This window comes from Sebastes umbrosus, chromosome 2 (genome assembly GCF_015220745.1).
Source record: "Sebastes umbrosus isolate fSebUmb1 chromosome 2, fSebUmb1.pri, whole genome shotgun sequence".
In the NCBI taxonomy this organism is placed as follows: Eukaryota; Metazoa; Chordata; class Actinopteri; order Perciformes; family Sebastidae; genus Sebastes; species Sebastes umbrosus.
In genome coordinates, this window is record NC_051270.1 from 16,528,824 (window position 1) to 16,544,652 (window position 15,829).

The following is a 15,829-nucleotide window of genomic DNA, read 5'->3' on the forward strand; positions in this document are numbered from 1 at the left end:
CATTGAAAATCTCTTCAGTGTTGTAAAATAAAGAAGACATCCACCTTCTTAATACTTTGTCTTTGTGAAACGGTCACTCAGTCAAGACCAGATTCCCGATCGTTCTCGTTTCCGGCGGACGATGGCGGCTACATCTTGTTTGAGTGTGGAGACGCTCTGTTCCAGCTGCTCGGAGAAATCCCTCATCAGACGACTCTGCTCGTCCACAAACAATCTGAGCCCCAGCAGGTCGGACTCCTCCTGGAAACAACAGGAACATATAACTTCAAAACTAACATCAACAGTAAACATATGCACTGTAAATACTCTTAAGGGCTTAATTCTACTTGGTACTTTTCCAGATAGCTTACCAAAAAACATTCATCGTTACAACAGGTGTCTCACTGCAGACCTGATTGTAAATTCCATGACTTAAAAAAATACCTTTCCTGCCTGGTTTGCAGATGTTTCTTGTACAGCTGGTTTGCTAAAAATAACTTAAAAGGATTGTAAATAATATCAAACAACGTAGAAAACTTCTAATGAACTCTTGTAAAATTACTAGGGCTGTTAACGCGTAAACGCTGTTTTTAACGCAACTAGTTTCTTTAACGCAACTTGCGATTTTTAGGTTGTAGCGGGCTCTGTTTTATAGCTAGAGTGAAGATACTGGCATCATATGAAACTAGTACCAACCATGTCATACTAGCTTGTCGTGAAGGAGGCTAAATAACGCTCCAAACTCCAAAAACTTTCATGGCCATTTTCAAAGGGGTCTCTTGACCTCTGACCTCAAGATATGTGAATAAAAATGGGTTCTATGGGTACCCACGAGTCTCCTCTTAACAGACATGTCCACTTTATGATAATCACATACAGTTTGGGGCAAGTCATAGTCAAGTCAGCACACTGACACACTGACAGCTGTTGTTGCCTGTTGGGCTGCAGTTTGCCATGTTATGATCTGAGCATATTTTTTATGCTAAATGAAGTACCTGTGAGGGTTTCTGGACAATATTTGTCATTTTTTTGTGTTAATTGATTTCCAATAATAAATATGTACATATATTTGCATAAAGCAGCATATTTGTCTATACTCCCGCGTTGATAAGAGCATTAAATACTTTACAAATCTCCCTTTAAGGTACATTTTGAACAGATACATAAATGTGTGATCGATCACGATTAACTGTGGATAATCATGTGATTAATCACGATTAAATATTTGAATTGATTGCAAGCCCTAAAAATGACCATTTGTAAATCCCCTGAAATGTCCAGACATTAATCAAATTCCCTGACCGTTTTGTCACATTCCAAACATACCAAGCTTAAAGGAAAATCTTTGATTTAAGCAACTTAAGTAGGAAAATTATTCAAATCCTCACCAGTTACTGTGGCGAGTTCACTGTAATCTCACTAAAACTTTTCTTCTACCTCATTTGTGTGCCTGATTGTGTATTGTTCTCTATGAACTAACGGTTAACAAAGGTTTAAACAAGGCCTCATGGCAGTAATGCTCACTAATACCAGCGCTGCAGACAGACATGGATACGTACACTGGGCCTGTGTCTGCGCAGGCGCTGCAGCTGACCCCTGACTGAGGTCATGCTGTGGTAGAAAACCTTGAGAGCACGAGCAAACTCTGCATCGCAGCTGGGACGCACCGGCCGACCACGCACGCTCTCCCCACCTAAAACACACAGAGGGAGAAATGTGTCATAAATTCGTATTTCTTAAATTTTATGAATGGGAAAATTTGCCATGTAACAACTTTTAAATCATGCACGGTAATAGAGTTAATAGAGTATAGACGTGATTTAAACTGTAGTTTTAATTTGGGTATTCAATTAATTTACAGCATATTATCCCCGACCTTGGTGTGTGTCAAGTGTGTTTGAGTTACCATTTCTGGCTGCGTTGAGTTGTTCTCTCAGGCTATGATTTTCTTTTCTCAGTGAAGCATTAACACTCTTCAGTTCCTCTAAGTCCTGTTGAAGAGCTCTCACTGAACAGCTGATTTCTGCAGAGTCTACAGGCTGCAACACACACACACACACACACACACACACAGATTTACATAAGCACAGTTATTGAGATGAACTGTTCTTTGAATACAAAATTACACCATGTCTATGCACTAAAGTTGTTTGGTATTTCTTATCAAGTCATATCCTTTGATCTATGATTTTACAATGCAACTATCTTGCAAAGTATCTTACAGTTAGGTAAATGCATAATACATATATATCTCCCATAGTTTTGTATCGTTGTTAGAGTGTCATACTCAGCTTTAGAAACACATCAAACTGAAAGATAATTCCTGATGCAAGAATACAGACTCAACATCAAACTCACTGCGATGTCTGTTGGGCCTGCCTCCTCGATGATAAAGATGCCCTCTGTAGTCATCCTCACTCCCTCCAGAGATGACACAAGGTCAGTACAACCCTCTGGAACAGATAACCAACACCTATCAGCAGCTTTAATGATACCTCTGACTGTACATTGATAGTAATGACTAGAACATAGCAATAACATGAAAGGTTTCTAACTAGGGTGCGAGATGAAAATTTAATTACAACTCAATTTCATCCAACTCATCTCTGTGAGTCTGAGGGAGGCATTAAACATAGTGTGTAACATCTTGCGGCATCTAGTGGTGAGGTTGCGGATTGCAACGTGACCAAGCGGGTAGAAGAACTACGGTGTTGTAAGAGTAGCGTAGGTCTTTTGGAGAATAGCAGAGTCAGTGTGTACGTGGGAAATGAGTGGTGAAACAAGAGAGAGAGAGAGCGGTGGCAAACGTGTGCGACAGTGTGAGCGAACAAGTGAGCTGGTGGAGCAGAAGACAGAGTTAGTTTAGCTTTGAGAATATCAAGTGAGTGTTCAGTGGAGGTTGCAGTTTGTGCAGAAATAAACGCTGCAGCTCCTCAAAACCGACAGAGGTTTCCTGTGTCTTGTTTCCCCGACAGCTAAGTGGAGTGACGGGGGGTTAACTCCGGAACGAGTAACATTATCGACTCCGGCCCAAGCAGGTAGGTTAACACAGTGTGTGTTCTGGGCTACTGTAGAAACATGGCGGACTACGTGAAGAGGACCTGCTCCCTATGTAGATATAAACTGCTCATTCTGAGGTAATGAAAAACACAATGATTCCTATTGTCAGGTGATTATACACTAAAGAAAACATACTTATCAATATTATATTCCATTTCTGCCAACATATCTCCCTAAATGTTACACACTGTTCCTTTAAGGAAGGGTAATATCTGATTACTTTCATTTTGGACTGTTGCTGTGAAATAAGATAATACAGGAGTGTGAAATAACTATGTACTGCTTTACATGCACCTTTTACTGAAATTGAAATGAAGGCTCCAACTTGTTCTCAGCCAATAATACAGTAAAAGAATACGTAGTCTTGGCCAATCATCCATCCATCTCTCCATCCTCACCTTGAAGGCCCCAGAGCTCCAGCACGACAGCGCTGCTCTGCAGGTAGTCAAACAGACGTTGAGAGGTGTGGAGGGAGGTGAAGTGAACTCGGTGATCCAACAGAGGGTTGACGTTGTGCCACACAGCCGGAGAGTAGAGAGGCTGGCTGCAGTCAAATAACCTGAAGCTGAGAGAGCGGGGGAAGAACGAAGAACAGTATCTCAGACAGTTATGTTCCCTGTTTCTATCTGACGCCATTGAAAACAGCACATGTCCAACATAGTGAACAGGATATTCCTGTCAGTGCCACACACAAATTATCTGTATCCTCCAGTGGTGGAAAAAGGATTTGTATAAGTACTAATACCACGGTGTAAAAAATACTCTGTTACAAGTAAAGGTCCTGCATTCAAAATCTTACTTAAGTAAACGTACAATAGTATTAACATCAAAAATATACTTAAAGTACCAAAAGTAAAAGTATTAAATATGCATAATGGCCAATTTCAGAATCATATATATTATATTAGTCGACTATAATTATTGATGCATTAATGTGTCACTTCTGTGTATCATAACCTAAAAAAATTAATTGGTAACACTTCATTTTACAGGTCTGCAAATTTCATGGTAAGAATTAGCAAGTAACCTATTTGAAATTTCTTTGCCAAATTACCTCAATATTTACCTCAAACTGTATTGAAAATAACTTTATTATAAACATTATTTAATAATTATATGCTAAAATAGCATATAATTATTAGAATAGGGCCCTTAGACTTGAGAAAATCTCCCCACTTATTGTCTACATAAATGTAACCTATTCTATTTATCAACAGACATGGAAATGAAGCATATCAATTAACTTTCTATTCTTTTCCTGGAAATGTATTAAATAAATTACCAGCTATTGGGAAATAGCGGAATATAATTATTATATAATGTTTATAATAAAATATTTTTTTATAAATTTTGAGGTAAATATTGGGGTAATTTGACAGTAATTCCCCCCAAAAATGTAATAGGTTACTTGCTAATTATCACCTAATTACCATGAAATTTGCAGACCTGTAAATTGAAGTGTTACCAAAATAAATAATAATCAGAATCTGTAAAGTAACTAAAGCTGTCAGATAAATGAAGTGCAGTAAAAAGTACAATATTTCCCTCTGAGATGTAGTGGAGTAGAAGTATTAAGTAACATAAAATAGAAATATTCAAGTAAAGTACCAGTACCTCTAAATAAAGTACAGTATTTGAGTAAATGTACTCAGTTACATTCCACCACCGGTATCCTCCCTGTACTTCAAACTCTCTTCAGTGCCTTCCATGCCTCTACATGCAGCCCCATACTGTACGCCTCACCCAAGTTGGACCCCTCTGTTGCGGGCCTCTCTGATCCAGCGGAGGCCACAACACTGTTCCAGGACCAGCTGGAAGTCCAGTCGTCGACCCAGTAACTCAGACGGGTCGATCAGAATGTCATCCTCACCCAGAGGGCTGGAAAGTGAGAATGATTAGTTACTACTATATCTCTATGTATTTATTAGGGTTATTCACAATGTGTGTGGTGTGTGTGTGTGTGTGTCATACAGTCCCGTGGAGGTGCAGGGGACCAGCTGTGCTTGTAAAATGGCCTCCTCTGTGCCCTCTGACCCCAGCACCTACCGACAAATTATCAACCAAACATCACTCTGTGTTCACCTACAGTACCATCTCACAATATTGATCAGATGTCGGTGTGTGTGTGTGTGTATGCGGTATACCTCAAGCTGCTCTTCCAGAGGGATGCGGAAGGCCAAAGACTGAAGCCAGAGGTGAGCAGTGCCCAGAAGCAGAGGCTCCACAGGATCCCAGAAAGGGTCTTGATCTCTGGGTAAGGCAGCTGTAGACGGCCCCTCTACTCTCTGACAGCAACAACCAAAGACACATCAAATATATAAAGAGTTATTGCTCTGAAATGTTAAACTATTAATGGTGAAGCTTGCCAGCGTTGACTGTGTGGACATTGTAGACATTGTATTGTAGATTTTCTAAGTCAGGCTGCCATTCCATCAAGCTGCAATGCCTTTCAAAATAAAAGCACTGTGGGATAACCCTCTCCGTGATTATGGAGTTGTGAATTTTCCTCTACGGCTCCTTTCACTTATTTCAAATATATATATATATATATTTCATATTACTGAATTTCAAGCAGAAGCGCTAAAAAATAAATACATAATACACGTCGGCAAATCCCATATGCAGCTACTTGGCAACTGACAATTTGACATACTACGACTTTTCATGACATGCTGTACTATGACTTTGCCATGAGTTTATTTGACATAGAATACTATTACTTTTTTATGACATAATATACTTTGATATTTTTACTTTTTATGACACATTATTTAAGACATTTTTATGACATATTACACTAGGACTATTTTATGATGTACAATTTTATGACATACTAGAATACTAGGACTTTCTTCATGACATTTTTCGACATACTATACTATGATTTTTTAATGACACATTTTTTATGACCTAATATACAATGACATTTGTATGATATTTTTATGACATACTATACTATGACTCTTTCTCATGACATTTTTCAATATACTATGACATTTAACTTGTTATGACATATTTCTAAAGACATTTTTAAGTCTATAAATAAAAATAGTATGGTATCTACATACCATACTATTTTTTAATTAGCATTTTTTTAATAAAATATACTATGACATATTTTATGATATACCATACTATGACTTTCCTCGTGACATTTTTAAACACACTATACTATGATATTTTTATGACATTTTAATGTCATACTACACTATAAACTTTTTCTTGACTTTTCTCAACACACTATACTATGATTTTTCACAACAAATTGACATACTGTGACTTTTCATGACATATTACACTCTGACTTTTTATCATGACTTTGACATACATGTGATATAAATACATAATACACGTATGCAGCTACTTGGCAAATGCTTTTTTTTTGCCTTTTTTACTAAGATGTTTCGTTTACGATTTCTGAAATAAGTTTGTTTGGCTTGTAGTCTGTGCAAAATTTGAGTTGTAAATAGTCTCTTACTACATTTTGACAGACTTACATCGTCTCTTCTCTTCTCAACCTGATGCTGCTGGTAGGCGTCCTCCATCAGGAATTTACGGTTCACAAACTTGGTCTTGGACCACATCCATACCTGGGGAGGGAGAGTGAAAACAGTTTAGACAAAGGAACTAAAATTCAAGACTTGAACAGAAACCTACATTGAAATCAGAATTATAAAGAGAGCTTATGAATTAGTGTAAGTGACAGAAAGAAATAATGGAGAAAGACAGATTTACCAACCTGTTTTCTTCCAATAGAGGTGACTCTGATAACAATCTCCTTCTCCAGATCATGGCCTTTTGAATCCGACAGCGCCAGATTCTTGATCTCCAACTTAAACTCCACACCCTACAAACATGGCAGATGATGAAGAGCAGGTGTTTATTAATTGTTAATACATAATGATGACATCAGGAGACCATAAAAACAAAAATATATCTGTGTTATTTGATTGACAAATATAACTGCCTCCAGTGAGAAGCAGAGAGATGTACTGTGTGTTACTTTGTTCAGTTCCTGGCTCATCTGGTTGGCCTCAGCCACCATGGGCATCAGTTTGATGTAGTCGTAGAAGACGGCCAGCAGACTGGGGTCTGTTTGACTGGACCCAGCACTGGACTCACCTAAACAGACACAAATAATATCTAACACGTTTCCTTGTTCCTTGATAAACCTACTTTACTTCCAGCTATTGATTGTCCTGCTCACCCAGGTGGATGCCCTCAGCAGCAGCCAGTTCAGACTGGAAGTAGTCGTAGTCATAGCGGCTCCAGTCATCCCCGCCCCTCTCAGAGGGATAACCAATGAACAGATAGGTACAGTTGGAGCCGAGAATGAGACGGTCCTACAGGGAGAGGGACAGTTTAATGGCATACAATACGATGATATTATTATATTTTTTATGACATACTATAAAAAATGTTATGACATTTCATGACATTTTTCAATATACTATGACATTTTTTGGTATGATATTGACATTTATAAACATTTTTATGACATACTATGACTTTATTGACAATATACTACGATGACTTTATGACATACTATACTATGACAATCTTTGACATACTATACTATGACTTATTTATTAACATTGACATTTTATGACATTTTTATGACATAATACACTAGGCCTTCTTTCATGACATTTTCATGAGATACTATACTATGACTTTTTTCATCAGACATAGTATACTTTGACTTTTTAATGACATTTTTCAACATACCACTATGACTTTTTATCGACATACTATCCTCTGAATTTGTTTCATGATATTTTTAGACATACTACACTGTGACATTTTTATGGCATACTACTATGACTTTTTTAATGATTTTTTTACGGCATATTATACTATGATAATTTTATGACATTCTTTATAGCACAAGAGAGAACGATGTTTTCTGTGCGTGTATCCATATCACACAGTCATATAATGACATCTTGACACCCACCAGGTGCTGCAGCTCAGTTATCTCGGAGACAGCATTGCCATTGATAATGACCTTTGACCCTGCCATCGGGGTCAGTGTCACCCGGCGCTGTTCATTCCTGAACACAGCATGACGCTCCTGGATCCTGCCAGACAAAAACACGCACACATGTGCAAACATAAGTGTGTGTAAACTCAAAGATGCTGAAAACAACAACAAAATTGGAATAAGCCATACTTGCTTCTCGTGTATATAACATTTTATTCAATTGCTTATTTTTTTATAAGGGTCGCAGGGCCTGCAGCCTTTCCCAGCATGCACTAGGTGGAATGCAGGGAAACTGATCACTAATCAATTCCATCATTCACAGCCACTTTTAGACATCATATACAGACTGTTGAGTGTCTCAAATCTCACTTTACTTGCGCTGGGTTTGTGATGTTCTTTTGTTCCCGGATGTGATCTTGATGTGATGTAAACTCACCCTAAGCCCTTGATAGAGATGGATCTCGGAGAAGAGTCAGACAAGCCCATGTCCCATTCACCTGGAACACAAAATGGTATTAATGAGTGTTAATTAACATGCTAATACCTGTAGCGACGGGTCTGTCAGACTATGATAAGCTTCTCAGTCACTATTGTCATCCAACTCTCTAGCCTACTTACCACTGTGGCATTCTCCATTCCCAATACCTCCCTCTCTACAAGGTGCACTGAACTAGAGTGAGATATTCATCATAATATAAAGACATAAAGAGAGAGACAGTTACCCTCCTGAATGAAAAGCTTGACCACCCCTGACAGCTGAGCGTCCTCGTTGATGTTCAGGATGTAGGGATGCATCTGCATCATCCTCCTCTCCTGACAGTGAGGGAGAAGGACAGAGAGACTGAAAAATATCCACTTAGTACATGTACACAGATGTATTTATACACTAAACCTTCAGCGAGTGCATTTACATTCTGTGTTCGTGTGTTCTCCAAAGCTCATCTGAAACTACAGAAACTTTTGTGTACGTAGGTAAAGCTTTATTCATATAGCACCTTTTAAAACACACCGTTACAAAGTGCTTCACACACAAATGAAATATCGAACAATGATAGAAACCAAAGAATAATTACAATTTGAAACACAGAAACAATGAGACCAAACTAAAACAGACAAAAACATGTGGATGAGGCCTATAAAGATGGGTTTTTAGAAGCTGTCCAGAGGCTCGATCACCTTCTGTTTTTGCAGTTGGAGCGGGGATGGATAAAAGAGGATCGGAGTGGTCGACAGGTAGAATAACAAACTCAGAGATCAGAAATGTAACTCGGGCGAGGTCATGTGGTGCCTTATATGTAATTAACAAGATCTTATAGTTTATTCTGAATTTTACAGGAAACCAAAGGCGGGATGCCAGAACAGGGGTGATGTGAGATCGACGGTTAGTTCTGGTTAATAACCTGGCAGCTGCATTTTTAACCAGCTGTATGTGACTTAAAGCAGATTAACTGAGGCAGGTGTAGAGGGAATTACAATAGTCTAGACGGGAGAATATGAAAGTGTGAATTAATAGTTCAAGATCCGTGGAAGACAAGATCCATCTGATTTTTGCACTGTTTCTTAGCTGGAGAAAACAGGACTGAATAAGTTTAGGGACATGATGGTCAAAAGTCATATACCGGTCAAAGATGATACTGAGATTCTTAGCAGTAGGACTGATATTAGATTGTAATGGGCCAATAAACTGATCAACTGCAGAGTCAAAATTAAACTGTGCATCTCTGATATTGTATATGTGTGTGTGTGTGTACCTGTGTGATGTTAGCATACTGTTGTTCCCAGTCCTTCAGCGCCTCCTGCAGGTGTTGTTCCCACAGAGTCTGAATGGCTCTGATCTGGAGCTCATTGTGGGTCAGCAGCTGACGAAGCTCCTCTAAACACACACACGCATACATGTTGACCCTCGCCTGCTGAATTCTATTTTCTTCTATTATTTTTCTCTTCTATTCTTTCTAAGAGTGAGTCTCACTGGTCTCGTCGTTGGCTCTGCGCCCCTCCTGGCCCAGCCGGCTCAGTCGTTGCAGCAGTCTGGCGTTCTCGGCCTTTAGCTCTTTAACCAGACGCTCAGTGGGGCTCTCGTTCACCACCGCTCGGTTCTGGATACGCTTTGCCCTAAAGAGGTGAGGGAGGTGGGGGACACAACCAGTGAGGGATGTGGATGGGGTCCAGGTGGAACAGAGGAAACGAGTGAAAGGCCAATAAGAAAGAAAATACAGGGTGAAAAGAAGGAGGCAGAAAGACATTACAATGAGCGATTGGTGTATAAGTTCAAGACTTCTTGATGGGTTACACTGTATGAATGGTTAGTTGTACCTCTCAGCATAGCGCAGGGTTGAGAGAGACTCCTCATAGCAGATATCAGCAGGGCTCAGCGTGGCAATCTTGAAAATTGATTGATGTCCACAATTAGAAAATAACTACATTACTTAACATAATCCATCAGTGTTTGTGAGCAATATTTATTACAAAGAGTCTGTTACCATAACAGTGCGGCTGTTGCCTCCCAGGGCAGACTGCAGCAGCTTGGTAAGAACTGAGTCTCTGTAGGGGATGTGGACGACCTTCTTCCCCACCGCCACATCAGCGAGGGAGCTGGAGGAGAGGAGAGGATGTGATATAGGCATGGGACGATATGAAAATTTTCATTTTACAGGTCAGCTAATTTCATGGTAATTAAATGATAATTAGCAAGAAACCTATTTTCATTTTTTGGGGAATTACTGTCAAATTACCCCAAAATTACTTTATTATAAACATTATTTAATAATTATAAGCTAAAATAGCACATTATCTTTAAAATAAGGCCTTTAGGCTTGAGAAGCAGCTGTGCGCTGAGAGAAGACACTTCTGATCAGGCACAAATCTCACCATTGTGTGACTTATTGTCTACACAAATGTAACCTGGTAGCTAATGTAATGATTCAGGGAGTTTTTTAAGAAATTTCAAAGAAGATATTTGATAATTATTATCTATTTACCAGCAGGCATGGAAATAAAGCATATCAATTCACTTTGTATTCTTTTCCTGGAAATGTATTAAATACATTTACCAGCTATTGGGAAATAATTAATAAATAATCTTTATAATAAAGTAGTTTTCGATACATTTTGAGGTAAATATTGCGGTAATTTGGCAGTAATTCCAAAGAAATTTCTGGCTAATGATCAGTTAGGTAAATACCATGAAATTTACAGACCTGTAAAATGACAATTATGACATCAAAATCAATCATCAAAATATACTTAAAACTCTTAAAATGGGATTAAACATACTGGATTTTTATGAAGAAAAACATTTTATTTATACTTTTTTACTAAATAATATTGATTTAATATTTATAATATACTTTTTTATAGAAAACAAACAATCTTAATTATAAATCATATGGTCCCCCTGCATAAATAAAAAAAATAGCAACACTGTGTGAGTCTGTTTTTTCTTACATGATAATTCCTGTATTTTTCAAAATCAATTTCTATTTAACACGTCTCTACCATGACACAGCTATTTCAAGTCACGCATGTGACGATATTCACAATTATCCCAATAATGGAAATTCACCAGGATCAACTTGTTGTGTTTTTTATTATTACAATCTGCGATATAATCCTATATTGTCCCATCCCTAATGTGAAAGATACTGAAGTATCTGTGAAAAACCAAACTGAATGAAAGCTAACTTAAACTAAACACCAGGCCAACCTGATGACGTTGCCCAGGGTGGTGAGGCTCAGGTTGATGGCCGTGCCCTCTTTGAGTCGGTCAGCCTCTGACCCTGACGACCGCTGACGCTCACTGCCAGCCAAGTCCACCAAGTTGATGTTGGACTGCTTTGTGATGCTCTCTTTGGAAAAGATCTGACAGGAAGTCACAATGATGTCAACAATAAATGCCCAAAGAAACCTGAAGATAATATTCTGATACATATGGTACAGAGACACCAGCACATATGCAGGTAAGTGACCAATGGTGTAATGTAACAAAGTAGTAAGACTTCGTTACATTACTTGAGTATTTTTTTTTATCCGTACTTAACTTGAGTTGTTATATTTCTTTCAACTTTCACTCCACTACATTTCCTATATAAAATGTGTACTTTTACTCCGATACATTTCCCCTAAGCATCTTCGTTACTCGTTACTATTGAAAGCAAGCAGGTTTGGCGAATCGGTGGTCCTACTGTAGCTTTGCAAGTTTCATCACGTGATCACAGCAAGTTCAAACAAAGTGCTCTCAAAGCTGTAGTTAAGTTTTGATTTCTGCCAGGCTGGCAGACTGCACGTCAGAATCAAAATGGGATTTTGTTCTTTAAATCCACCAAAAAGTGTGAAAACCTTTGTTTTTCTTCAAGTTTAATGTAGCCTCTATTCTTAAGGTGGCATACATGTTAAGAGGAATAAACTTTATAAAACTCAAAATGACTGACTTGCCTGCTTTTTTATTAACAGCATTTACTTGTACTTTTAATACTTAAGTACATTTAATATCAGAAAATTACTTTTGATACTTAAGTAAAGTAAATACAGTAAACGGATAGAAAGACTTTTACTCAAGTAATATTTTATTAGGTGACTTTAACGTCTACTTAAGTCATTTTATGGTTAGATATCTGTACTTTTATTCAAATGTGGCTTTCAGGTACTTCATCCACCACTGTGAATGACACAACTTAGTAACAGCTTGAGAAAATAGTGTGAATTTTAAATGCAGTGATACTGGGACAAACAAATCTAAATCTTGGAGAATGTGTGTTATGTAGCGGGGCTGAAAGTGGAGCCACTGACCTGTTTGAGCTGGAGGATAATGAGCATGTGCGAGCGACTGCTATTGGCGTTCATGTGAGTGGCGGCGGTGGTTCGGGTCCTGGTCCCCTGTTCCATCAGCTGCCCCACCTACATTTTAATATTCACACTTTTAACATGATTCCAAGTAAACAACACTAACAGAGCATACAGAAAGATACCTGAAATGTCCCTCAACATTCCTTGAAGCTCTTATTTCTTTTCCTAACGGCTCTTATATCGTAATTCTGCATCCATCCATCCATATACCTGTGGTGCGCTGTCACAAGGGACTGTCCGGAGACCCTCCACATAGAAGCCTCTTTGCTGCTCCTCTCGGACTCTGAGCCCCCCTTGAGTACGAGACCCCCGAGACAGCAGGTCAACCACCTGGACAGAGGAGAGAGACAAAAAAAATGATTCAGAGACTAAGGAAGGAGGGAACGCTGGTCATCTATGAAGACAGTGACTTCTTAATCAATGTAATATCCAGAGAAACAAGAGATCATGAAGAAAAGAGAAAAAGACAGTAGCTGCTGCTCCCTACTATTACCTGCTCATTATAGATCTCCAGCATACTGAAAAAGACCTGTGAATACATCAAGATTCAGAATGTTTATACGCGAAAACACACCCATACATGACAGTGTGTTGGGAAACAGCCACACACACTCTTTACCTGACACTGTCGGGTATCCTGGTTCTCTCTAATGGCCTGAAAGAGTCGGTCACAGAGTTTAGGAACCAGGCCTTTGTTAGGCCCGAAGCCCACCATCGAGTAACTCTTCCCTGAGCCAGTCTGCCCGTAGGCCAACAGTGTGGCATTGTAACCCTGCAGACAACATTTCAGGACTTTTACTATCAAAATTGGACAAACAGTAAAACCCTAGAGTTGTTTTAGCCAACATGCACAGAACAAAATCTGTTTGGGTGCAAAAAAGCACAGAGCTTCGTGATAAATATATAATGATTGTTACCTGCAGTGCATTCTCCAGTATTCCCTCTCCCAGGTCCTGGAACACACTGTCCTGGGGATAGAGGATGTTTTATGAGCTTGCAACTCGGTATTGCTCAAACTCTTTCTAGGTCTGTTCTGTCTGGACAGTCTACATTTTGTATCTTCTGCTTGTTTCAGTGTTCAACATGTTCTGTTGGTTGTAATGAATGTACCAACTATTTGCCTGTTCTACTAGGGTGACTTGTAGCTGACCTGGTCGGCGTATCGTCCCCCGGGCTCTTCAGGCACGTAGAGGCCACTACGGTCTCGTGCAAAGCCACTGTGGGACCAGTAGGCGTAGTCGAAACAAAAAGAACGACGGCTTTGGGATTCTCGCGGGTCCTGGATGGTGATGGAGTTCGACACCATGGAGACAATACAGCGGCTGCCTGCGTCCCCCTCTCTCTGAATGGAGGAAATGATGGAGGATGAGAAGAGAGAATAAGATGATTTAATTTGGATTTCAAGGAAATTAAAAGACTGATGTGGTACTTACTTACTGCTCACTTTTACCCTTTTACTTTATCTATATTTCTATGCCTTTGTTATACGAGCTGCTGGACACCTGAATTTCCCTCGGGATTAATAAAGTATCTATCTATCCATCTATCTACCTATCTATCTACTCACAAGGAGGAAGCATAGGGAGAAGGAAGAGATCAAAAACAGAGTCTAATAATTTAGTGTAAGAATAACCAAGTAGCCTACTTTGAATGTAATATCTGCTGTCACTAGATCCATTTTCCATTTGAGCTCCCCCAGAATAACCTAGACAACATCCTCCTTCTTTATCCAAACTCAATCATTTCTCCTGTTGTATTTTCAGTTCTTTTACACAGGCTTTGCACTCCGACAAGCCTCAAAGTTATAAATTCTTTATTTGTGTGTTGCTATCTTTTTTTGTCAAAAAGCAATACATGTGTATAAAGTCAAATCATCCGGTGTGTGTTTGCTCACACATTTGTGAATATTTACTCTAGTTTATACACAAATACTATCACAAACATCTGTAATTTTTTACTTTCGAGCTGATGGTTCCATCAGTGTGTACAGTACACAACAGTAAATACTATGTCAGTGAATGTGATACCATAAGAATGCAGTATATTGCAACACATACACATTAGGAAAACATCAGGCGAATAAACAATTGCGAAATAGCCTAACATAAGAAACGGATGACAGCTTTAAAAAGTGAGATTGTACATATTCTACTACATATACGACTGCACACTGACCTTGTTGAAGGGTCGGACTCTGACGGCCACTTTGACACAGTCCTTGCCGTGCATGTCTGAGGCTTTAGCCCTCATGGTGCAGCAGGCAGGTATCAGCACAGCAGACTGGCACACTGAGTGATCAGCTCCCTCAAGCAGCCACACAGGTGGGTCAAGTTACTCGTTGACATGGACACAATCAGGTTAGTGTGACAGAGGCTGTGGCGTCCATGTGAGCCTGTTAGGAAAATAGGCTCACGGTTTTACTGAAAACATGATGGAAAACACATTTACTTACTGAAAGGTGGACACGACCCTAAACACTAATCTAAAAGAGACAATAATGTGTAGTCGACACTGCTACGGGCTAAAAAATAAATATTAAATAGCAGCATTAAGATATTTAATAAAAGGTAATTATCAGAATTTACTATGGGAAACATATGCTTTTAATTTGCTATATTAATACTTTCCACCATGGTGTTTTGTTAAGTGAAGTGGAGCTTTGCAGATGAGGCCGGTTTCACTTTCACCTCCTACCACCATAAATTATAGAAGAGAGACAGGGAGATAGTCCAATTCATCCCGGGCGGTTACATGTTTACAGCTACAGTTATGTCAACATTTCAGTATGATATCAACCATTACCTGACATTTAAAAGATTGCTAGAGTTTGATGGACGTCTGATATTATCTGAGGCAGCAGCAGGATAAGGTCTCGGCTATTGTGAAGGATAATTAGACGCTTGTAGCTCCTTTCACTGGTTCACCGCACATCTCAGACAAAAAGAAAAAGGCCTTGTGGTCCCG

General features: G+C 39.1%; 1 protein-coding gene across 1 annotated transcript; it reads right to left on the reverse strand.

Moving 5' to 3' along the window:
• Positions 1-43: 43 nt before the first annotated feature.
• On the reverse strand, positions 44-15,801 carry kif28 (kinesin family member 28). Its single transcript, XM_037791022.1, has 28 exons — positions 15,668-15,801; positions 15,041-15,257; positions 14,016-14,207; positions 13,783-13,833; positions 13,485-13,637; positions 13,359-13,394; positions 13,076-13,195; positions 12,809-12,916; positions 11,727-11,881; positions 10,504-10,615; positions 10,337-10,404; positions 9,993-10,135; positions 9,775-9,896; positions 8,746-8,836; positions 8,460-8,520; positions 7,997-8,120; positions 7,247-7,382; positions 7,043-7,161; positions 6,779-6,886; positions 6,537-6,629; positions 5,184-5,324; positions 5,011-5,081; positions 4,783-4,917; positions 3,438-3,604; positions 2,338-2,432; positions 1,886-2,018; positions 1,539-1,672; positions 44-240 (listed from the first exon to the last, which is right to left on the reverse strand). The coding sequence occupies exons 2-28, from the start codon at positions 15,113-15,115 to the stop codon at positions 82-84; spliced, it is 3,102 nt and encodes a 1,033-aa protein (XP_037646950.1). The 5' UTR covers positions 15,116-15,257; positions 15,668-15,801; the 3' UTR covers positions 44-81.
• Positions 15,802-15,829: the final 28 nt, after the last annotated feature.